Genomic DNA, 25,734 nt, shown 5'->3' on the forward strand with positions numbered 1-25,734 from the left:
ATTGGTTCCACCATAAGAAATGAAGACTCGTGCGTTCCGGTGTCCCAGAAGGTCGTTCTGAGGGATCCATTTTGTCAGTAGTGTATTATTACCTATATTGGGAGGGATATCTCCATCATCCCTCCATATGACCTTCTGGAGTACTTGAGCAAAAGTCTCAGCTATTTCTATTGCAACCTGTTTAGACAAGGAACCTACCAATGTCCCCAACAACTTCAGAAAAAGTCCATGCTCCCCTTGTTTTGAACAAACTTTTCAAGCTAGTGGTCGGGCTGGTTTACACTGGAAGCCTCCAATGTACACAATATTTGGCATGGTGGGTATTGGGAATTCAAACACAATATTGACTTGCATCAGCCACACATCAGCCTTCAGGAGCAGTGTTTGTATGTCTGTGTCTGGTCTGACATATCGATGAATGATGTCATTATAAATTGGGTATACAAACAATTCTATAAGCACTTGCTGAAGATTTTGCATGAGGTTTCTTGTTCTTTGGAGAAAATTCAGGCTAAAGTGGTTCAAGCTGACAGGAAGGTGACAGTATTTCAAATAGCTACACAGTAAAACAGTGGTGTGCAGAGGTGGATCTTGAACGCACACACATCAAATCCTTAAGTGGATAGGCTACAGCAGCAGAAGACCACAAACATACACTCAATGAGCAATTTACTAGGTACAGGAGGTCAAAGTTACCTGTAAGGTGTGCTACTAACACACAAAGGAACTTAAACTGCAGACGAAAGGTTGTCACCTTCTACATCAAAGTTGCTGGTGAATGCAGCAGGCCAGGCAGCATCTCTAGGAAGAGAGACAGTCGATGTTTGGGTCCGAGACCCTTCGTCAGGACTAACTGAAGGAAGAACTAGTAAGAGATTTGAAAGTGGGAGGGGGATGGGGAGATCCAAAATGATAGGAGAAGACAGGAGGGGGAGGGATAGAGCCAAGAGCTGGACAGGTGATTGGCAAAAGGGATATGAGAGGATCATGGGACAGGAGGCCCAGGGAGAAGGAAATGGGGGAGGGGGGGACCCAGAGGGTGGGCAAGGGGTATAGTCAGAGGGATAGAGGAGAAAAAGGAGAGAGAGAGAAAAAATGTGTGTATATAAATAAATAACGAATGGGGTACAAAGGGGAGGTGGGGCATTAACGGAAGTTAGAGAAGTCAATGTTCATGCCATCAGGTTGGAGGCTACCCAGACGGAATATAAGGTGTTGTTCCTCCAACCTGAGTGTGGCTTCATGTTTACAGTAGAGCAGGCCGTGGATAGACATATCAGAATGGGAATGGGATGTGGAATTAAAATGTGTGGCTACTGGGAGATCCTGCTTTCTCTGGCAGACAGAGCGTAGGTGTTCAGCAAAATGATCTCCCAGTCTGCGTCGGGTCTCACCAATATATAGAAGGCCATATTAGGAGCACCGGACTCAGTATATCACCACAGCCGACTCACAGGTGAAATGTCGCCTCACCTGGAAGGACTGTCTGGGGCCCTGAATGGTGGTAAAGGAGCAAATATAACCACAATTAGGGAGTGATAGGATAAAATATAAGGACAATTTGCATCACCTAGGCCTGTGTTCAATTGAACCTTGACATTACAATGATGTATAGATACAAATGAATATAAGTTGGAGGAGGGGTATACCAGTGTAAGCATTTTGCATGTTACAAATTTAGGATATTTGCAACTCTTTCCACTCAAATTACTTCAGATACTTAGTCTAGAGCTGGGTTCCAAACTGGGGTCTGCAGAACCCCTGTTTAAAGGTATTGATCCACAGCATCAAAAAGGTTGGGAACCCCTGGCCTAGAGGGATAATTGATTGATGAACATTGATAGATTGTCGTTGAGTAAACATGTTAAGGTTAATGCATACAATACATTGATCGAATCTGAGTGACTCAACAGGTTTAGGGAACTGTGTGGCTCATTCCTCTTCAGCTCACTTGATATTGCTGCCCATTTGTCTGCAGATGATATGTGTAAATACATTTTTCCTGCACATTGTAAACTATTTGTTCTGTACTGCAATCAGCATCAAAGATACATTTGACAATGAACTTTGACCTTTTTTGCATAACTTTTAGACCAAAATTTCACTAGGATTCATGAGTGATAAAATTAATTTGACAGACATGAAGAATCATTAAAATTAAACACCTTTCAAAGAATATTTCTTTATTCTTAGATCAGCTGAATTAGTTTGTTTTCTCTTACACCTCTGGTTGCTTTACTCTTTTACATCCCCTGTTTTTCCGGTGAATTATGGATCAGCTAGTTACAATTCTTTTATGCATATCAAAGCACAAAGTCTATTATATAATGTGTCTATTGCTGATGATTTATTCTCAAAATACCCTTTGCTAAATTCATGAATTCTGGAAAGAAGGTTGCACGGATTAACTTCAGGGAAAAAAGATCAATCAATTATAAAGAGCATAAAACACTATATCCCAACACAAGATAATGTAACCTCACTCAGTCTTTTGCTTTCTTCTACATGCCATACGACAAAGTTTCTTCAGTGCTACAACCACCAGCACTGTGAGCATGAGGAACATGGACAACAGAAAAACCATCACATCCACACAATAGTAAGTGTACCAGGGCAGTCGGTAGGATTCAGAGCGCAAATGCCCTGCTCCTTTGTGTCGGGCAACATACTCAATCCAGAAAACGGCTCGCTCCATTGGCGACTCTGGTTGGTCCCGGTGGAGAGCACAGAGTTTCTTCATGTTATCCCGGTAAAATGTGTCGTTTATCACCTCATTAAGTGCCTGCAATAGATCTGCTGAAGGCATAGTTGCAACATTAAGCATCTTTGCTGCACCTCGGGCCTCCAGTCGGACTACATTGTCAAACTGGTCAAAAAGAAGAGGCATGCCAATCACTGGTACCCCATGGTAGATGGCCTCATAAATACCATTGGTACCACCATGAGAAATGAAGACTCGTGTGTTGGGGTGACCCAGAAGGTCGTTCTGAGGGATCCATTTTCTCAGTAGTGTATTATTACCTATATTGGGAGGGATTTCCCCATCATATCTCCAAATAACCTTCTGGGGTACTTGAGCGAATGCCTCAGCTATTTCCATTGTAATCTGCTTTGGTAAGGAATCAATAATGGATCCTAATGACATGACAATAATTCCATGCTTCCCTGAGCTTTGAACAAATTCTTCAAACTCTGCCGCTAGTGGTCGGGCTGGTTTACAGTGGAAGCCTCCAATGTAGACAATATTTGGCATGGTGGGTCTTGGGAATTCAAGTACAAAATCGACTCTCATCAGCAACACATCAGCCCTCAAGAGAAGTGTTTGGATGTCTGTGTCTGGTCCCAGATGTCGATGGCAGATTTCATTATGAATTGGGTATATAAATAATTTTGCGGTGACTAGCTGAATAAGATGGTGCACAATATTTTCTGTTCTTTGGGGAAAATTCATTTTGTCTGTAAAGTGTGTGTCTGGATGTGGGACGTAAGAAAGTGGCAATGGGGCAAAATGAAAATGAGCTTCTCCAATAATATCCCATCGAACATTATACACCAACGGGATTTTTAAATAATCGGCAAGCATTGGACCAGCAACTAAAACAGGATCTGTAAGCAATACCTCAAAATTTGCATTCTTAAGTTGGTTTAACAAGTTTTTGTTTTCAAATATTGCCCTGGTTTTATTCTGAAACAAGCTATGTAAATAATACATGAAAGCACTTGAAGATAACTGCAACTTAATTTTGCCCCATGTTGTCCAACCATTTTGCAAGCATTCCAATGAATTTTGCACAGACAATTCAATAGCATTAGATCGTTCAATGTATTTTTCTGTTTCAGTCGTTATGATTTCAAAGAGATCTGGTCTTTCTTTTAGATACAAAGTTGATGAGTAAGAAAGCACTCTGATATTGTGTCCATGTTCTTTTAGTTTTTCTATTAGTATCTCCATATTGATCCAATGACTTCCATCCACAGGCACAACCAATATTTTAGCCCCTTGTGTGACTGGACAAGGCAGCATGATGAAAATGCTAAAAGCACATGCAATCTGCAATCTGCCTTTCCATCCAGGACTATCCATCTTGAAAATAGCTGATCACACCGATCCTGTTGTAGAATTGATTAGAAATGTTTGTAAGCCTAATAATAAATAAGCAACAAAAATATTTTACATGTAGTTGTGTGTTTTCTTGTCGCCACTTTAACTCTACTCACTCTATGGACACACCCAGTTGTAGCTGAATTTGAACGATCTACAACATAAAAATATAATTTCGAAGCAGAACTCAGCTGCACAACTAGGTCACCTTTCTGGTTCAAGGGTGATGAGTTACAACAGGGATAGTGAGCAACAGGTTCTTTTCCTGAGTTCAAAGAGCAAGACTTTGCATTGCAAATACCAGAGAAAAGCCTGATTTATACTTGTGCGTACGGGCTAGGCTGTAGACCTGATTTATACTTCTGCGATGCCCTACGCCGTAGCGAGCATGCATTGTTGTGTCAGCATCGCTCTGCAATTTACAGCCAAAATGATAGTTGGCGGTGGGGTTTCTATGCCACTGTGCTGAGATTCTTCGTGAGAGACATGGGCGAGGAAATGCATTTCAAATTTTTTCGGATGTCGGCAGGTAGATTTGACGATTTGGTTCATTGTCTCCAAACATTTCTTTCACATCAGTGTACAGACATGGCCGAGAAAAGCAACTGGAAATGTGTAGGAGGAAATGCAATGCTACCAAGCGGACCAATCACAGTTTTTCCAGTCTGCATCACCGCGACACGTGAGTTATTTTTTGGGGAGGTGCACGTCACCCTACTGCGTAGGGTACGCGGTACATCTGGCATACAATTCCGCGTGAAGTACAAATCAGGTTTTACGAGGAGTGGTGGAATGGAAAGTTCTGACTCTTTATGCTCCATAGCAACAAATCCTGATCAGGAATGTATATCTTCCACCACAAAGACCTGAGATTCCCACTGTTACATTTTCTGGTTTGGGATATCTTGTAATGTTTGTTCATTTCATCCTCTTAAGGTGAGAATGGGGGAACATCTGAGGTATACAGCCTGTAACATTAAAACATAGGTAGCTATCGTAGGACAGGCCATATTTTGAAGTTTGTGCTGAATTTATGGTGATATGGTTAAACCACAAAGATAAGGAAGCTGTAAATTTGAGCTTCATCGATATACACTCAGAGATCACTTTGTTAGGTACACCTATACACCTGCTGTTTAATACAAATATCGAATCCAGCTTAAGGCGATGTGGCTGAGGGTGAGCAACGACTTCATGGTAGTTTTCAAAGTAAGAAATAAAACTAAATATTTTCTTAATAACGTATTTCCTATAAATATTCATGGTACACGGTCACTGTAAACAACGAGAAAGCAAGGCTGAGTTGAGGGTCGAAGTGTGCATACAGGAGCAAGGACAAGGCACGTTCAGACAGAGTCAGAGTCGAAGCAAGCGGAGTGGAGGAGACTCAGAGCCCTTGCACTGAAACCGGTAGTGAGAGATTTGCTCCATCTAAGCATCGGACTAATTTGGAAATATTGTGCATGGGCTGAAGTATGGCGGGTAGAGGGAGGAGGAAGCAGTGGAGGGGGGGGGCAGGGTCTAGGCCCAGAGTGTATCGATGCAGCTGGTCCCAGACTTTGAGAGAGGAATGAACTGATCTTCGGAGGATTTAAATGCCAGGCCAGATGATTAATAGGGCAGGGTGTCAGGACTGGAGGCAAGGATGGGCCAGTTCTGCTGGCCGCTCTGCAACGTTGACTCCACTCTTCGCTGAACCCACAGTAATTTGTATGTCTTACACTGTTTTGCTGCCAAAAACAACACATTTCACAACATATGTTAGTGATAATAAACCTGATTCAGATTCTGGAATTGCATTAAAATGATATTGATGCAATTGTCCCATTAAGCCTACATAAAGTCTGGCCATTGTGATAATTAACACTGTTCCCTCCATCCCAATCTTCAGACTATCTATCCGAAGACCTGACTGATGTCCTGGGTCTACAACAAATAGGTAATCTGCAGACAACTGTCACGTGACTGATCATACTGCAGGCTGAACCTGCTTGGCTGATGTTATACAATGCAAGTTCATAATACAACCTTTTCTGTGAAATAGACTGGACAGTGACAAAACACAATGTGCGCTCGCAGGACTGGACCCAAGTGTGGAGGAACTGCTGACTCTCTCTTTCACAGTGGTTACGGGCACTGGCTCAACCGAGGACCAGCGGACAGCAGGATCGTGACTCGACTCCGGAGCGGAGGAAAGTCAGAAGCCCATAAAGAGACAGAAACAAGAAGTTAGGTATGGGAACATCAACAGAGCCTCAGAAGGACAACTGAGCAACACCATGTTCTCCATAACATAGTAGAATTCTGCTAAAGAGATAACTAGAGACCCTTCTAAATAATTATAGAATGTAGGAAACATATGCCATTCACATTTAGCTTGACAAGATTAAAAAAAAGAACGAGGGCTTAATGGCTCTAGTTGAGATAACAGTAAATACAGGTGCTTGAAAAACTAGAAGATCAGCATTCTGCAGCAAACTGTAGAGGTCTGCTGGGCACATGACCATAATTACTTCCATGGACATTTTCTGTCCTGTTTGTCACTGAGTGGTGGTTACATTGGTAAAGATCCTGATGCATAAGGACCATAGTTAATATGTTTCTTCATTTTGAAGCCCAGGGAGCTGATATGAACCTTCTCAATGATATCTCTATAGATCATTGTCCTTAAGACATCTTCTTTATGACATGTTTCAAAGGGCACATCTAACATAATGGAGTTGATGAATCCCCATTCTCATCATAAGAAATATTTACGAATGTAAGAGCTATTGCTTCAAATGCTTGTTCAATTTCAATCTGTTTCATTGAACATTCACGTTAAAAAGCATAGAACATAGAACACCACAGCACAGTACAGACCTTTGGCCCATGATGTTGTGATGATCTTCTAACCAACTCTAAGATTAAATTGCTAACCATTCCTTCCTATCCAGGAATTTCTTAAGTCCCCTTAATGTATCTCGCGCTGAGCTCAGCTGAAGGAAAAGCTTTTTAAAATCTCCCATTCTCACTTCAAGTCTAGACTCCATGGCTTCTGCTTCTTCTTGTTGAAGCTTCTTTTGAGCCGAAGCCTCCACTCCCCACTCTGATTCTGCCAGCTCCCAAAATGGCTGCTCCACTTATACAGACCTTTAATTTATTAACCCTTGCCAAATGCATAGTTACTCAAGCAATTCACAACCTTGCTAACTTGGTTCAAGCTTTTCAAATCTCCCACTTCTTGCGACAAGCAAAGGTTCTTGCTACCCAAAACTAAGCAGAAGGTACTGTCAAGCCATACCTTTTCAAGTCTTCTGCTTCTTGTGACAAACAATGGCTCCTCCCATTCTAAACAGAACAAAAATTATTATTAATAATAATAATGATGCCTTATTATTCCTCTTTTTAACTATACATTTACTTATATTTAGTAACTTGTACTAAACTTCAGTGGTTGATGATCATGCTGCCTTACTTTTCTTTCCAGGTTCATGGCTATCGGAAGAAGAAGAATTGCAGAGTTGTATACTTTGATAATAAATGACTCTTTGAACTTTTGAACCTTTAGATGTATGTGTTGCTGGAAAACAATAAATTTCATGACATATGTCAGAGACAATAACCTGACACAGTGGATAGCAATCTTATAATAAGTGATGCTGCTTTTCTATGATATTATATTAATTGTTAGAGTATGTTTTATCTATTGATATTGAAAGTCTGCTATTGTTTTCTATCCATTTTTCCCTTTGAGAATGGGTGATGACTTGCCTCCATGAACCACTACACTCCTTTTGGAGAAGGCAGTCCCACAATTTTGTTGAAAAGGTAGCTTTAGGATTTAGAATCAACAATGATGAAGTAATGAGAATATATTGCCAAGTATGGTCAATATTCGATTTAAAGGAGAAATGATGGCTAGTGATGATCCATGCGCCCAAGCTCTTTCTCCTCGGTGGTACAGGTCAAGAGTTTAGGAGGTGGTGTTTGAACAGCCTAAGCAAGTACACACGAGTGCATTACATAATTGTCTGAAAAGAGCAAATGAAAAGGACTACCTAGTTCTTGAAAAAATTGAGATTCTTAGGAGCTGTTGGAAACATAGTTATCTAAGCTAGGAAGAAGTATTCCATCATGCTTTGGACCTGATCCGGTTCAGTCTTTCAGGTATCAGAAAGTAAAATGCATGCAGAAGGTACACAGTTTCTTACATGCTCTTGTACATACATCATTTATGCATGCGTTCAATTGAATGTCTTTTCATTGGATAATGCCACTGATGATGCATATCAACAGTTAGATTCTTGTTTTACGTTGTCAGTGCACAGCACCTTACTAGCACAAATATTAACAGCAAAAGGGATACTGTAATTATTCTGATTTTTTTTGATACGTTTAACAAAATTTAAAATCTACACATTTTCTTGGTTTCACAGAAAATTATGTTTTCTCTTTTGTATTTTCCCTGTAAGTTCTGATGTTTTAAATCTACAGTTTAAAATTTTTTAATGGAAATATCATAAATAAATATGTTTGAGAAACATTATAGTGGGAATTTCCTTCAGGAACAATTGCAATTGTTGTAGATTACCTTTAATATTGCCCAATATGAATTGACTCAATTAATTTTCTTCTGTTAATATAAAGCCTTGTCATAGCTTCTGAAATTTACTCCACCGAGCCACCTATGAGCTCCTAGTTCTCAAATACATCAAAGTGACAGAGTAAAATTGAAAAAGAAATGTCAACATTGCAGATCACAATGAAAAATAAACCATTGTTTCAAGAAAACCTCATAGGAGAACGGAAGTTGATGAAAGGCTACAGCACACACTTACACATGCATGCGTGAAACAGTGCATAGATGTATGCATACATACAGTATATGGAGAAGTGGAAAGAAGTTTGGGTCATTGGATTATAATGCCACAAATTGGAATAATTATACAGAAACCAACAGAATAGATGGTAAATTTAAGTTACTAATCTGGAGTGAATTAAAAAAAGTCTGGAATGGAACTAAGACCATGAAGCCTCGTAATTGTTATTCCAATTTCTTTTGCCTCCATTCTAATAGACATGGATCAGAAACATAGCAACGTGGATCAGAGTCAACCCATTATAATAAGAAATCAGCTCTGCAATTCACAAATCAGCAATGTGATGATTATACTAGCATAAGTTAATCAAACATGAATGGATTCTCCATACGTATCTCCATCTTTAATGATGCCACAGGATCAGAGGCAAGAAAAAAACTGAAGCATTTGTAACAGTTGGGAATGCTAAGAGAAATTTCAGTTTTAATTCCCTCTTGAAGCTCCTGCCATCACAGCTACCAGTCCCAGCCTGATATTATGCTGGATTTTGACCTGAAACACTGACAGTTCCCTTCCCCCAGCAAAGACCTGCTGTGTTCATTCAGCAGATTATTTATTCCAGTTATCCTCAGCCATTGAAAAAGAAATGTCAACGTAGCAGATCACAGTGAAAAATAAACCGTTGTTTGAAATAAATATGATCTGAGAACTAAAGTTGATGAAAAGCAAGAGTACACACTTACTAAACCTACTTACACATGTATGTATTTATACACACAGTAGCACATATATGTATATATACATTCATATATATAGAGTGGTATATGCATACAGTTCATACATATATGGAGTGAGAGATTCACTGCTCTTCAAGTTATATCAAGTAATGAATGGCAACGCTTGAAACAGTAGAGGCTATGTAATCAGACAACACTTCAGTTATTGGTAAGGTTCATACTGTGTAAGTGCCAGGCAATGAGCATTTCAAACAAGAGCCCAACTAAATTCTCTTTGACTTTCATTGGCGGTATCACTGCAAAACCCTTCAACATCTGCATTCTGGATTACTGGATTTGTTCCCTGACTCGTGAGAAATACTTCTATACATGTGAATAGTGGAAACAAAAATTATTCAGAATTTATTCAAGCATATATATTTACGATCCGGCAGCGTCTATCGGAAGAAATACAGTTAACGTATCGGGCCGAGACCCTTCGTCAGGACTAACTGAAAGAAGAGATAGTAAGAGATTTGAAAGTGGGAGGGAGAGGGGGACCCGAAATGATAGGAGAAGACAGGAAGGGGAGGGATGAAGCCAAGAGCTGGAAAGTTGATTGGCAGAAGGGATACAGAGTTGGAGAAGGGGAAGGATCATGAGACAGGAGGCCTAGGGAGAAAGAAAGGGGAAGGGGAGCCCAGAGGAAGATGGAGAGCAGGCAAGGAGTGATTGTGAGAGGGAGAGAGAGAGAAGAAAAATAAGTAGCATCTTCCTATAGGTGCTGCCTGGCCTGCTGTGTTCCAGCAGCATTTTGTGTGTGTTGCTTGCATTTCCAGCATCTGCAGATTTACTGGCATTTGCATATTTAAGATCCATGCCTTTTGATGTAAGCACAAAAAATTCTATCTATCGAATCACTGAGGCCTCTGAATAGTTTTAAAGCCTCACCATATCATACCTCAGCCTTCTCTTTTCTTGGCTTAATTGGCTCAAGTTATATTTGATGGTGCATTTGTGTCAATTCTTCACCTTTTTTTTTATGTCTGTTAATACCAAATGTAATCCCCTGGTTAAGATTTTTACTGTTATGTTGTAGCTATATTATTTTAGCAATTTTGTAAGAGCAGTCTGTTCTGCTTTAAGCCTGTTTGGGTTTCAGCTAAAATAAGGGACTTTGTTGTTCAACTTAGAAATGTTGCATCAGCCGAATAGGATGGTGGAATTGGGACAAGGTTCTAGAGAACGCTGGGCAGAGAGGTTTTAGTGCTGGACACTGTTGTGAGTTGAGGTCTTTTTGTCAGGAGTTGGGAGGACAGTACAGAAACTGTTTTGTTCAGAAGAATGACTTCAAGGAGGAGGGGGTGAGGGTTGGGTGGAAAAGATGTTTGTGGTGGGATCCAGTTGGAAGTAGCCGGGGTTTCGGAGAATTTTGAATTTTGTGCTGGTCGCGGAGGTTTGTAGAGTGGTAGGTGAGGACAAGAGGAACTCTATCCTGGTAAGGTAGCGGGAGGATGGGGTAAAAGCAGACATAAGTGGAATGGAAAAGATGCTTTTGAGGGCAGCGTTGATGATGGAAGAAAGGAAGCGCCTTCCTTTGAAAAGGAGGACATCTTCGTTCCAGACTGAAAAGCTTCATCCTGAGAGTAGATGCGGCGGAGACAGAGGAATTGAGAGAAGGGGATGGCGTTTTGAGAAGGAGCAGAGTGGGACAAGGTCTAGTCCAGGCAGCTGTGAGAGTCCGTTGGTTTATAATAGACATCGGTGGATCAGCTATCTCCAGAGATAGAAACAGCGAGATCGAGAAAGGGACGTGTCGGAAATGGACCAGGTGAATTTGAGGGCGGGATGGAAATTGGAGGCAAAGTGGGTAAAATCGATGAGTTTAGCACGGCTGCAGGAAGCAGCACCAATGCTGTCGTCGATATTGCGTAGGAAAAGTACGGGACGGTCACCAGTGTAGGCTTGGAACATAGACTACTCCACGTACCCGACAAACCGGCAGGCTTAGCTGGGACCCATGCGAGCGGCGGAAGTTCCGGAGCATTATGTGCTGGACGGGGAGGCGCCCCCCCCCCACCCACAACACCACCCTTCACTTTCTGCTCTCCCCAGGGATCGCTTCCTACGCGACACTCTTGTCCATTCCCTTCATGAGGCGTACATTGTGGACGCTTGCTGAACGGGCACTGGAAATCAGAACTTCGTTCCCTAACATATTCCCTGGGGTGGTAATTTTAACATGTTTCTGACGGTTGCAGTGAAAACTTACTCAGCTTCAAGCTGCTTTTAAAATGCATCCAAAAATTACCTGGATTGGAGACGTAATTACAATTGTACACTTACTGATAAAGAACTGCTTGCCAGTAATAGGAAGTTTTTCTCTGATGCTGTTATGATTCAGCAAAGCAAAGCGAGCTGAAATTTTCTGCTGTTAGGGGACAAGTCCAGGAGATTGGATAATACTTAGTGTCATGTGTTCCCTTTCAATTCAGTCCTGCCGAATGTTTCAACCAGTATGAACAACTTTGTTAGGCTTGTATCCGCTGATTCAAAACAAAGTCAAAGTCCAGTTTATTGTCAAATGCGCAAGTACATGCTTGCACAGGCGCAATGAAAAACTTAGTTTCAAACAGCATTACAGGCATATACAAGCAGCGTTCACAAACATAAATTAAACCTAAATTTAAACTCAACTCTGTAATTCCACATTTCCAGGAATATAAGCATATGAACAAACTTTTAAAGTAACTTTCTTGCGACTTTATTGATATTGGTTTAATGAAAATCAAGGTTTCCCAGGAATTTTAGGTCATGAAGCTTCTAATATGCCATAGTTACCTAAATTTTAGTTGTATCGCTACTGTGGAGGGATTTGAATTCTGACCACTTTTATTTAGACTAACACACACAAAATGCTGGAGGAACTCAGCAGTCCATTATAGCAGAGGTATCCAGCCTGGGGCCCATGAATCCCTTGCTTAATGGTATTGGTCCATGGCATAAAAAGTGTTGGGAACACCTGATCTATGGAGAAGAATAAACATCGACATTTTGTGCCCAGATGAGTTATTAGGATACCCACTTGAGGAAGGAGAGGTGTGGGTGTGATTCCTTGACTATGACATCAGTGTAGTTGGACCACTGGCGATGTTTACTCCTTGGAACTTGAAGCTCTCAACCCTCTCAACCTCAAAACCACCAATGTTGTCAAGAGCTGGGGCATAGTCCTCCTTCCTGATGTCAATCACCAGCTCTTTTATTTTTCTGACATTGAAGGAAAGACTATTTCCTGACACCATGCTACTCTGCTTTCTATTTTTTTTACAGAGGTGATTTAACTTTTTTCGAGGTGATAGTATTCAAGCTCTGACATAATGGGCAAACCTATTTTGTTGATTCAAGTTTGTTCAGGGATTCTCACTTCACCCATGAAAAGGCTTTACGGAGGTCGTATCTTCACCTCTTGTAACTTTCTCAATAACCAGACTTGAATTCTTCCAGTCTAGTTCTTATAGTTCATCCAGGAGTTCTGTTTGCAGAGAACTAGAATGACTGAATGATTATGTGGGGACATTCTTGTCTACAGATGTTTTAATAAAATCTGTTCCAACCACGACTCAGAAAACAGACTCAAGGCAAACTCGTAGCCACTCCTCAGCCTCCTGTGACCTCCAGTTCATTGTCCCGAATGCTGAAGCTTTGCCCTTCAGCCTCTGTCCATGTGCAGCTGTGAAAAGCCCAGCCGAGTGATCGGATTTACCAAAACATGGCCTGGGCATTCCCTGTCTTAGTAAAATAGTGGCCTAGTATGTTGGGACTTCTGGTGCTACAGGTTTTACTGCTGCTTGTGAGAAGGGAGAAACGAGAAGGCTTCGGATGAATGTTTCTATCATTAACTCTAATCTTGTTTCTTGCTTTGTGGATGTCTGTGAAGTGTAAGAATTTCAGGTTGTATTCTGTATATGTTCTCTGATATTAAAATGAACTTTTCAACATTTCTTGGAGGGAAGTTGCATGCTGCAGATTGCAGTGAGAGTAATTTGAAAGCGATATATTTAACAGTGTATTTAGAACTATTGTCTGCAGCCCACAGAATGTTGCTGATAATCACTGGTGCCATCTTACAAACAACGAAACAGACTGCAAATCACGCAACATGGGCCACTGAAGCTCCTTCTGAGTGACGTTCAGCCTGATATTGAGAGGCTGATATCAATGCACAAAGCCCTCACAGAAAGGAGAAAAAGCAATGAATGGCAGTCTACTGGTGTGCACTCTAACATTATTAATGAAAATTGCTTTTAATGCAATTAAATAAAGAAATAAAAAATTGAATAACTTTCGTGATTATTTGTCACTGCTTTGAATTTGCCGTTCCCATTTTTTTTTTCATTTCTGCATTCTAAATCAAAATTTTTTATAGTTTTTATGTCGTTGAGCAAACATGTTAAGGTTAATGCATACAATACATTGATGGAATCTGAGTGACTCAACAGGTTTAGGGAACTGTGTGGCTCATTCCTCTTCAGCTCACTTGATATTGCTGCCCATTTCACTGCAGATGATATGTGTAAATACATTTTTCCTGCACATTGTAAACTACTTACTCTGTACTGCAATCAGCATAAAGATAGATCTGACAGTGAACTTTGACCTTTCTTGCATAATTTTTAGACCGAACTGCTGTTTGGATTGATGAGCGATAAAGCTAATTTGACCGACATGAAGAATCGTTAAAATCAAACACCTTTCAAAAGAATATTTCTTTATTCTTAGATCAGCTGAATTAGTTTGTTTTCTCTTACACCTCTGGTCACTTTACTCTTTTACGTCCCCTGTTTTCCGGGTGAAATGTGGATCAGGTAGTTACAAATCTTTTATGCATATCAAAGCGCAAAGTCTGTTATATAATGTCTGTATTGCTGATGATTTATTCTCAAAATAGCCTTTGCTAAATTCATGAAATCTGGAAAGAAGGTTCCATGGATTAACTTCAGGGAAAAAAGATCAATCAGTTATAAAGAGCATAAAACACCATATCCCAACAAAAGATAATGTAACCTCACTCAGTCTTTTGCTTTCTTCTACATGTAATACAAAAAAGTTTCTTCAGTGCTACAACCACCAGCACTGTGAGCATGAGGAACATGGACAACAGAAAAACCATCACATCCACACAATAGTAAGTGTACCAAGGCAGTCGGTAGGATTCAGAGCGCAAATGCCCTGCTTCTTTGTGTCGAGCAACAATTCAATCCAGAAAACGGCTCTCTCCATTGGCGACTCTGGTTGGTCCCAGTAGAGAGTAGTGAGTTTCTTCATGTTATCCCGGTAAAATGTGCCATTTATCACCTCATTACGTGCCTGCAATAGATCTGTTGAATGCATGGTTGCAACATTAAGCACCTTTGCTTCACCTCGGGATTCCAGTCGAACTGCATTGTAAAACTGGTCAAAAATAAGAGGCATGCCAATCACTGGTACCCCATGGTAGATGGCCTCATAAATGCCATTGGTACCACAATGAGAAATGAACACTCATGTGTTGGGGTACCCCAGAAGGTCGTTCTGAGGGATCCATTTTGTCAGTAGTGTATTATTACCTATATTGGGAGGGATTTCCCCATCATATCTCCAAATAACCTTCTGGGGTACTTGAGCGAATGCCTCAGCTATTTCCATTGTAATCTGCTTTGGTAAGGAATCAATAATGGATCCTAATGACACGACAATAAGTCCATGCTTCCCTGAGCTTTGAACAAACTCTTCAAACTCTGCCGCTAGTGGTCGGGCTGGTTTACACTGGAAGCCTCCAATGTAGACAATATTTGGCATGGTGGGTCTTGCGAATTCAAATACAAAATCGACTCTCATCAGCAACACATCAGCCCTCAAAAGGAGTGTTTGGATATCTGTGTCTGGTCCCAGATGTTGATGACAGATTTCATTATAAATTGGGCATATAAATAATTTTGCGGTGACTAGCTGAATAAGATATTGCACAATGTTGTCTGTTCTCTGGAGAAAATTCATTTTATCTGTAAAGTGTGTGGCTGGATATGGGATCTAAGAAAGTGGCAATGGGGCAAAATGAGAATGGGCTTCTCCAAAACTATGCCATCTAACATTATACACCACCGGGATTTTTAAATAATAAACAAGCATAGGACCAGCAACTAAAACAGGATCTGTAAGCAATATCTCAAAATTTGAATTCTTAAGCTGGTTAAACAAACTTTTGTTTTCAAATATTGCCCTAGTTTCCTTCTGAAACAAGCTATGTAAATAATACATGAAAACACTTGAAGATAACTGCAACTTAATTTTGCCCCATGTTGTCCAACCATTTTGCAAGCTTTCCAATGAATTTTGCATAAGCAATTTAATCAGCTTGATAGGATTAGATCGTTCAATGTATATTTCTTTTTCAGTCGTTATGATTTCAAAGAGATCTGGTCTTTCTTTTAGATACAAAGTTGATGAGTTAGAAAGCACTCTGATATTGTGTCCATGTTCTTTTACTTTTTCTATTTGTATCTCCACATTGCTCCAATGACTTCCATCCACGGGCACAACCAATATTTTAGCCCCTTGTGTGACTGGACAAGGCAGCATGATGATGGTGGGAGTTGGGAGGACAGTACAGGAAATGTTTTGTTCAGAAGAATGACTTCAAGGAGGAGGGGGTGGGGGTGGGGTGGAAAAGATGTTTGTGGTGGGATCCAATTGGATGTAGCCAAGGTTTCGGAGAATTTTGAATTTTGTGCTGGTCGCGGAGGTTTGTAGAGTGGTAGGTGAGGACAAGAGGAACTCTATCCTGGTAAGGTAGCGGAAGGATGGGGTAAGAGCAGACATAAGTGGAATGGATAAGATGCTTTTGAGGGCAGCGTTGATGATGGAAGAAGTAAAGGGCCTTTCTTTGAAAAGCAGGACATCCTCCTTCCAGAATGAAAAGCTTCATCCTGAGAGTAGATGCGGCGGAGACAGAGGAATTGAGAGCAGGGAATGGCGTTTTGAGAAGGAGCAGAGTGGGACAAGGTATAGTCCAGGTAGCTGTGAGAGTCCGTTGGTTTATAATAGACATCGGTGGATCAGCTATCTCCAGAGATAGAAACAGCGAGATCGAGAAAGGGACGTGTCGGAAATGGAACAGGTGAATTTGAGGGCGGGATGGAAGTTGGAGGCAAAGTGGGTAAAATCGAGGAGTTTAGCACGGCTGTAGGAAGCAGCACCAATGCTGTCGTCGATATTGCGTAGGAAAAGTACGGGACGGTCACCGGTGTAGGCTTGGAACATAGACTACTCCACGTACCCGACAAACCGGCAGGCTTAGCTGGGACCCATGCGAGCGGCGGAAGTTCCGGAGCATTATGTGCTGGACGGGGAGGCGCCCCCCCCCCACCCACAACACCACCCTTCACTTTCTGCTCTCCCCAGGGATCGCTTCCTACGCGACACTCTTGTCCATTCCCTTCATGAGGCGTACATTGTGGACGCTTGCTGAACGGGCACTGGAAATCAGAACTTCGTTCCCTAACATATTCCCTGGGGTGGTAATTTTAACATGTTTCTGACGGTTGCAGTGAAAACTTACTCAGCTTCAAGCTGCTTTTAAAATGCATCCAAAAATTGCCTGGATTGGAGACGTAATTGCTATTTTACACTTACCGATAAAGAACTTCTTGCCAGTAATAGAAAGTTTTTCTCTGATGCTGTTGTGATTCAGTAAAGCAAAGCGAGCTGAAATTTTCTGCTGTTAGGGGACAAATCCAAGAGATTAGATAATACTTAGTGTCATGTGTTCGCTTTCAATTCAGTCCTGCCGAATGTTTCAATCAGTATGAACAACTTTGTTAGGCTTTTATCCGCTGATTCAAAACAAAGTCAAAGTCCAGTTTATTGTCACATGCGCAAGTACATGCTTGCACAGGCGCACTGAAAAACTTAGTTTCAAACAGCATTACAGGCATATACAAGCAGCGCTCACAAAAATAAATTAAACCTAAATTTAAACTCAACTCTGTAATTCCACATGTCCAGGAATAGAAGCATATGAACAAACTTTTAAAGTAACTTTCTTGCGACTTTATTGATATTGGTTTAATGCAGGGGTCCCCAACCTTTTTCGCACTGCGGACCGGCCGACCGGGGCAGGGTTTGGTAAGGTTGCCAACCAACAAGAGTAGCAGTCAAATGCGTTGGGTTTACCCCGAAAAAGACCATGTCTTAGTATAACGGTCGTCTCGTATATCCGGTAGGATTCAGAGCGCAAGTGCCGGGCAACATACTCAATCCAGAAAATGGCTCTCTCCATTGGCGACTGGTTGGACCTGGTGGAGGGCAGAGAGTTTTTTCATGTTGTGCTGGTAAAATGTGCCGCTTATCACCTCATTAAGTGCCTGCAATAGATCTGTTGAATGCATGGTTGCAACATTAAGCACCTTTGTTGCACCCGGAGATTCCAGTCGAAGTAAATTGTCAAACTGGTCTAAAATTATAGGCATGCCAATCACTGGCATCCTGTGATAGATGGTGTCGTAAATACCATTGGTTCCACCATAAGAAATGAAGACTCGTGTGTTCCGGTGTCCCAGAAGGTCGTTCTGAGGGATCCATTTTGTCAGTAGTGTATTATTACCTATATTGGGAGGGATATCTCCATCATCCCTCCATATGACCTTCTGGAGTACTTGAGCAAAAGTCTCAGCTATTTCCATTGCAACCTGTTTAGACAAGGAACCTACCAATGTCTCCAACAACTTCAGAAGAAGTCCATGCTCCCCTTGTTTTGAACAAACTTTTCAAGCTAGTGGTCGGGCTGGTTTACACTGGAAGCCTCCAATGTACACAATATTTGGCATGGTGGGTATTGGGAATTCAAACACAATATTGACTTGCATCAGCCACACATCAGCCTTCAGGAGCAGTGTTTGTATGTCTGTGTCTGGTCTGACATATCGATGAATGATGTCATTATAAATTGGGTATACGAACAATTCTATAAGCACTTGCTGAAGATTTTGCATGAGGTTTCTTGTTCTTTGGAGAAAATTCATATTATCTGTCAATTGTGAGCCAGGTTTTGGGACATAGGAAAGTGGTGATGGGGCAGAGAAGAAATGGACTTGCCCATTTATCTGCCATCAAACATTGCACACCTGCAGAATTTGCAAATAATGAGAAAGCATTGGTCCAGTACCAAGAACAGGATCCACAAGTTTAACTCAAAGTTTGCACTTTCAAGTTGTTTTAACAGTGTTTTGTTTTCAAAAATTGCAATACTAGGAGCTTGATTCATTTGATGATGATTACGTAAGTATTTGTGTTATGATTTTGGAACTTAATATGGTCCCAAAGGGTCCCACCATTCTGTGACCTCTTCAATGCCAGTTCCACTTGCTGAAGAGGATTTTGCATGAGGTTTCTTGTTCTTAGGAGAAAATTCATGCTAAAGTGGTTCAAGCTGACAGGAAGGTGACAGTATTTCAAATAGCTACACAGTAAAACAGTGGTGTGCAGAGGTGGATCTTGAACGCACACACATCAAATCCTTAAGTGGATAGGCTACAGCAGCAGAAGACCACAAACATACACTCAATGAGCAATTTACTAGGTACAGGAGGTCAAAGTTACCTGTAAGGTGTGCTACTAACACACAAAGGAACTTAAACTGCAGACTAAAGGTTGTCACCTTCTACATCAAAGTTGCTGGTGAATGCAGCAGGCCAGGCAGCATCTCTAGGAAGAGAGACAGTCGATGTTTGGGTCCGAGACCCTTCGTCAGGACTAACTGAAGGAAGAACTAGTAAGAGATTTGAAAGTGGGAGGGGGAGGGGGAGATCCAAAATGATAGGAGAAGACAGGAGGGGGAGGGATAGAGCCAAGAGCTGGACAGGTGATTGGCAAAAGGTATATGAGAGGATCATGGGACAGGAGGCCCAGGGAGAAGGAAATGGGGGAGGGGGGGGACCCAGAGGGTGGGCAAGGGGTATAGTCAGAGGGATAGAGGAGAAAAAGGAGAGAGAGAGAAAAAATGTGTGTATATAAATAAATAACGAATGGGGTACAAAGGGGAGGTGGGGCATTAACGGAAGTTAGAGAAGTCAATGTTCATGCCATCAGGTTGGAGGCTACCCAGACGGAATATAAGGTGTTGTTCCTCCAACCTGAGTGTGGCTTCATGTTTACAGTAGAGCAGGCCGTGGATAGACATATCAGAATGGGAATGTGATGTGGAATTAAAATGTGTGGCTACTGGGAGATCCTGCTTTCTCTGGCGGACAGAGCGTAGGTGTTCAGCAAAATGATCTCCCAGTCTGCGTCGGGTCTCACCAATATATAGAAGGCCATATTAGGAGCACCGGACTCAGTATATCACCACAGCCGACTCACAGGTGAAATGTCGCCTCACCTGGAAGGACTGTCTGGGGCCCTGAATGGTGGTAAAGGAGCAAATATAACCACAATTAGGGAGTGATAGGATAAAATATAAGGACAATTTGCATCACCTAGGCCTGTGTTCAATTAAACCTTGACATTACAATGATGTATAGATACAAATGAATATAAGTTGGAGGAGGGGTATACCAGTGTAAGCATTTTGCATGTTACAAATTTAGGATATTTGCAACTCTTTCCACTCAAGTTACTTCAGATACTTAGTCTAGAGCTGGGTTCCAAACTGGGGTCTGCAGAACCCCTGTTTAAAGGTATTGATCCACAGCATAAAAAAGGTTGGGAACCCCTGGCCTAGAGGGATAATTGATTGATGAACATTGATAGATTGTCGTTGAGTAAACATGTTAAGGTTAATGCATACAATACATTGATCGAATCTGAGTGACTCAACAGGTTTAGGGAACTGTGTGGCTCATTCCTCTTCAGATCACTTGATATTGCTGCCCATTTGTCTGCAGATGATATGTGTAAATACATTTTTCCTGCACATTGTAAACTATTTGTTCTGTACTGCAATCAGCATCAAAGATACATTTGACAATGAACTTTGACCTTTTTTGCATAACATTTAGACCAAAATTTCACTAGGATTCATGAGTGATAAAATTAATTTGACCGACATGAAGAATCATTAAAATTAAACACCTTTCAAAGAATATTTCTTTATTCTTAGATCAGCTGAATTAGTTTGTTTTCTCTTACACCTCTGGTCGCTTTACTCTTTTACATCCCCTGTTTTCCCGGTGAAATATGGATCAGCTAGTTACAATTCTTTTATGCAAATCAAAGCACAAAGTCTATTATATAATGTGTATATTGCTGATGATTTATTCTCAAAATAGCCTTTGCTAAATTCATGAAATCTGGAAAGAAGGTTCCATGGATTAACTTCGGCGAAAAAAGATCAATGAGTTATAAAGAGCATAAAACACCATATCCCAACAAAAGATAATGTAACCTCACTCAGTCTTTTGCTTTCTTCTACATGTAATACAACAAAGTTTCTTCAGTGCTACAACCACCAGCACTGTGAGCATGAAGAACATGGACAACAGAAAAACCATCACATCCACACAATAGTAAGTGTACCAGGGCAGTCGGTAGGATTCAGAGCGCAAATGCCTTGCTCCTTTGTGTCGAGCAACAACTCAATCCAGAAAACGGCTCTCTCCATTGGCGACTCTGGTTGGTCCCAGTGGAGAGCACAGAGTTTCTTCATGTTATCCCGGTAAAATGTGACATTTATCACCTCATTACGTCCCTGCAATAGATCTGTTGAATGCATGGTTGCAACATTAAGCACCTTTACTGCACCTCGGGATTCCAGTCGAACTGCATTGTAAAACTGGTCAAAAATAAGAGGCATGCCAATCACTGGTACCCCATGGTAGATGGCCTCATAAATGCCATTGGTACCACAATGAGAAATGAAGACTCATGTGTTGGGGCATCCCAGAAGGTCGTTCTGAGGGATCCATTTTCTCAGTAGTGTATTATTACCTATATTGGGAGGGATTTCCCCATCATATCTCCAAATAACCTTCTGGGGTACTTGAGCGAATGCCTCAGCTATTTCCATTGCAATCTGCTTTGGTAAGGAATCAATAATGGATCCTAATGACATGACAATAACTCCATGCTTCCCTGAGCTTTGAACAAATTCTTCAAACTCTGCCACTAGTGGTCGGGCTGGTTTACACTGGAAGCCTCCAATGTAGACAATATTTGGCATGGTGGGTCTTGCGAATGTAAATACAAAATCGACTCTCATCAGCAACACATCAGCCCTCAAGAGAAGTGTTCGGATATCTGTGTCTGGTCCCAGATGTTGATGACAGATTTCCTTATAAATTGGGCATATAAATAATTTTGCGGTGACTAGCTGAATAAGATATTGCACAATGTTTTCTGTTCTCTGGAGAAAATTCATTTTATCTGTAAAGTGTGTGGCTGGATATGGGATGTAAGAAAGTGGCAATGGGGCAAAATGAGAATGAGCTTCTCCAAAACTATGCCATCGAACATTATACACCATCGGGATTTTTAAATGATAAGCAAGCATAGGACCAGCAACTAAAACAGGATCTGTAAGCAATATCTCAAAATTTGCATTCTTAAGCTGGTTTAACAAACTTTTGTTTTCAAATATTGCCCTAGTTTCCTTCTGAAACAAGCTATGTAAATAATACATGAAAACACTTGAAGATAACTGCAACTTAATTTTGCCCCATGTTGTCCAACCATTTTGCAAGCTTTCCAATGAATTTTGCATAAGCAATTTAATCAGCTTGATAGGATTAGATCGTTCAATGTATATTTCTTTTTCAGTCGTTATGATTTCAAAGAAATCTGGTCTTTCTTTTAGATACAAAGTTGATGAGTAAGAAAGTACTCTGATATTGTGTCCATGTTCTTTTAGTTTTTCTATTTGTATCTCCACATTGATCCAATGACTTCCATCCACGGGCACAACCAATATTTTAGCCCCTTGTGTGACTGGACAAGGCAGCATGATGATGGTGGGAGTTGGGAGGACAGTACAGGAAATGTTTTGTTCAGAAGAATGACTTCAAGGAGGAGGGGGTGGGGGTGGGGTGGAAAAGATGTTTGTGGTGGGATCCAGTTGGATGTAGCCAAGGTTTCGGAGAATTTTGAATTTTGTGCTGGTCGCGGAGGTTTGTAGAGTGGTAGGTGAGGACAAGAGGAACTCTATCCTGGTAAGGTAGCGGAAGGATGGGGTAAGAGCAGACATAAGTGGAATGGATAAGATGCTTTTGAGGGCAGCGTTGATGATGGAAGAAGTAAAGGGCCTTTCTTTGAAAAGCAGGACATCCTCCTTCCAGACTGAAAAGCTTCATCCTGAGAGTAGATGCGGCGGAGACAGAGGAATTGAGAGAAGGGGATGGCGTTTTGAGAAGGAGCGGAGTGGGACAAGGTATAGTCCAGGTAGCTGTGAGAGTCCGTTGGTTTATAATAGACATCGGTGGATCAGCTATCTCCAGAGATAGAAACAGCGAGATCGAGAAAGGGACGTGTCGGAAATGGAACAGGTGAATTTGAGGGCGGGATGGAAGTTGGAGGCAAAGTGGGTAAAATCGAGGAGTTTAGCACGGCTGCAGGAAGCAGCACCAATGCTGTCGTCGATATTGCGTAGGAAAAGTACGGGACGGTCACCGGTGTAGGCTTGGAACATAGACTACTCCACGTACCCGACAAACCGGCAGGCTTAGCTGGGACCCATGCGAGCGGCGGAAGTTCCGGAGCATTATGTGCTGGACGGGGAGGCGCCCCCCCCCCCACCCACAACACCACCCTTCACTTTCTGCTCTCCCCAGGGATCGCTTCCTACGCGACACTCCTGTCCATTCCCTTCATGAGGCGTACATTGTGGACTCTTGCTGAGCGGTCACTGGAAATCAGAACTTCGTTCCCTAACGTATTCCCTGGGGTGATAATTTTAACCTGTTTCTGACAATTGCAATGAAAACTTCCTCAGCCTCAAGCTGCTTTTAAAATACATCCAAAAATTACCTGGATTGGAGACGTAATTGCTATTTTACACTTACCGATAAAGAACTTCTTGCCAGTAATAGAAAGTTTTTCTCTGATGCTGTTGTGATTCAGCAAAGCAAAGCGAGCTGAAATTTTCTGCTGTTAGGGGACAAATCCAAGAGATTAGATAATACTTAGTGTCATGTGTTCGCTTTCAATTCAGTCCTGCCGAATGTTTCAATCAGTATGAACAACTTTGTTAGGCTTTTATCCGCTGATTCAAAACAAAGTCAAAGTCCAGTTTATTGTCACATGCGCAAGTACATGCTTGTACAGGCGCAATGATAAACTTAGTTTCAAACAGCATTACAGGCATATACAAGCAGCGCTCACAAACATAAGTTAAACCTAAATTTAAACTCAACTCTGTAATTCCACATGTCCAGGAATATAAGCATATGAACAAACTTTTAAAGTAACTTTCTTGCGACTTTATTGATATTGGTTTAATGAAAATCAAGGTTTCCTAGGAATTTTTGCTCATGAAGCTTCTAAATTCCTATAGTTACCTTAATTTTAGTTGTATCACTACTGTGGAGGGATTTGAATTCTGACCACTTTTATTTAGACTAACACACACAAAATGCTGGAGGAACTCAGCAGTCCATTATAGCAGAGGTATCCAGCCTGGGGCCCATGAACCCCTTGCTTAATGGTATTTGTCCATGGCATAAAAAGTGTTGGGAACACCTGATCAACGGAGAAGAATAAACGTCGACATTTTGTGCCCAGATGAGTTATTAGGATACCCAATTGAGGAAGGAGAGGTGTTGGTGTGATTCTTTGACTATGACATCAGTGTAGTTGGACCAGTGGCGATGTTTACTCCTTGGAACTTGAAGCTCTCAACCCTCTCAACCTCAAAACCACCAGTGCAGTCAAGAGCTGGGGCATAGTCCTCCTTCCCGATGTCAATCACCAGCTCTTTTATTTTTCTGACATTGAAGGAAAGATTATTTCCTGACACCATGTTACTCTGCTTTCTATTTTTTTTTACAGAGGTGACTTAACTTCATATGAGGTGATAGCATTCAAGCTCTGCCATAATGGGCAAGCCTATTTTGTTGATTCAAGTTTGTTCAGGGATTCTCACTTCACCCATGAAAAGGCTTTACAGAGGTCGTATCTTCACCTCTTGTAACTTTCTCAATAACCAGACTTGAATTCTTCCAGTCTCGTTCTCATAGTTCATCCAGGAGTTCTGTTTGCAGAGAACTCGAATGACTGAATGATTTTGTGGAGACATTCTGGTCTACAGCTGTTTTAATAAAATCTGTTCCAACCACAGCTCAGACCACTGACTCAAAGCAAACTTGTAGCCACTCCTCAGCCTCCTGTGACCTCCACTTCATTGTCCTAAATTCTGAAGCTTTGTTCTTCAGCCTCTGTCCATGCGCAGGTATGAAAAGCACAGCCGAGTGAAAAGATTTACCAGAATGTGGCCTGAACAGGGAACAGTAGGCATTCCATGTCTTAGTATAACAGTGGTCTAGTATGTTGGGACCTCTGGTGCTACAGGTTTTACTGCTGCTTGTGAGAAGGGAGAGAAGAGAAAGCTTCAGATGAATGTTTCTATCAATAACTCTAATCTTGTTTCTTGTTTTGTGGATGTCTGTGAAGTGCAAGAATTTCAGGTTGTATTCTGTATATATTCTCCGATATTAAAATGAACTTTTGAACATTTCTTGGAGGGAAGTTGCATGCTGCAGATTGCGGTGAGAATAATTTGAAAGAGGTATATTTAACAGTATATTTAGAACTATTGACTGCAGCCCACAGAACGTTGCTGATAATCAATGGTGCCATCTTACAAACAACAAAACAGACTGCAAATCACACAACATGGGCTTCTGAAACTCCTTCTGAGTGACGTTCAGCCTGATATTGAGAGGCTGATACCAATGCACAGAGCCCACACAGAAAGGAGAAAAAGCAATGAATGGCTGTCTACTAATGTACGCTCTAAAACTATTAATGAAAATTGGTTATAATGCAGTTAAATAAAGAAATCAATTTATTTTTCATGATAAAAAAAGTCAATAATTTTTGTGATTATTTGTCACTGCTTTGAATTTGCTGTTCCCATTTTCTATCATTTCTG

The 25,734-nt window shown here is 41.3% G+C and overlaps 1 protein-coding gene and 2 pseudogenes across 4 annotated transcripts; all 3 read right to left on the minus strand.

Annotated features, from left to right (window-relative positions):
- Positions 1–1,550: 1,550 nt before the first annotated feature.
- On the minus strand, positions 1,551–23,835 carry LOC134355721 (UDP-glucuronosyltransferase 2C1-like). 4 transcript variants are annotated; one of them, XM_063066056.1, is made up of 4 exons: positions 17,292–17,568; positions 11,967–12,051; positions 7,386–7,432; positions 1,553–4,110 (listed from the first exon to the last, which is right to left on the minus strand). In XM_063066056.1, the coding sequence occupies exon 4, from the start codon at positions 4,082–4,084 to the stop codon at positions 2,480–2,482; it is 1,605 nt and encodes a 534-aa protein (XP_062922126.1). In that variant the 5' UTR covers positions 4,085–4,110; positions 7,386–7,432; positions 11,967–12,051; positions 17,292–17,568; the 3' UTR covers positions 1,553–2,479. The 4 variants fall into 4 exon arrangements, with proteins under 4 accessions (XP_062922127.1, XP_062922124.1, XP_062922126.1 ...); XM_063066055.1 differs by lacking the exon at positions 11,967–12,051 and adding an exon at positions 23,648–23,835 and having other exon boundaries at positions 1,555–4,110; positions 17,292–17,376; XM_063066054.1 differs by lacking the exon at positions 11,967–12,051 and having other exon boundaries at positions 1,552–4,143; positions 17,292–17,569.
- On the minus strand, positions 12,078–17,214 carry LOC134355723 (UDP-glucuronosyltransferase 1-2-like; annotated as a pseudogene).
- LOC134355338 (UDP-glucuronosyltransferase 2C1-like) lies at positions 20,598–22,011 on the minus strand (annotated as a pseudogene).
- Positions 23,836–25,734: the final 1,899 nt, after the last annotated feature.

The sequence above is a fragment of the Mobula hypostoma genome, chromosome 13 (genome assembly GCF_963921235.1).
Source record: "Mobula hypostoma chromosome 13, sMobHyp1.1, whole genome shotgun sequence".
In the NCBI taxonomy this organism is placed as follows: domain Eukaryota; kingdom Metazoa; phylum Chordata; class Chondrichthyes; order Myliobatiformes; family Myliobatidae; genus Mobula; species Mobula hypostoma.

Coding starts and splice junctions, on each gene's coding strand:
- LOC134355721 (XM_063066057.1), bottom strand. CDS start 4,084: ATGGATAGTCCTGGATGGAAAGGCAGATTGCAGATTGCATGTGCTTTT.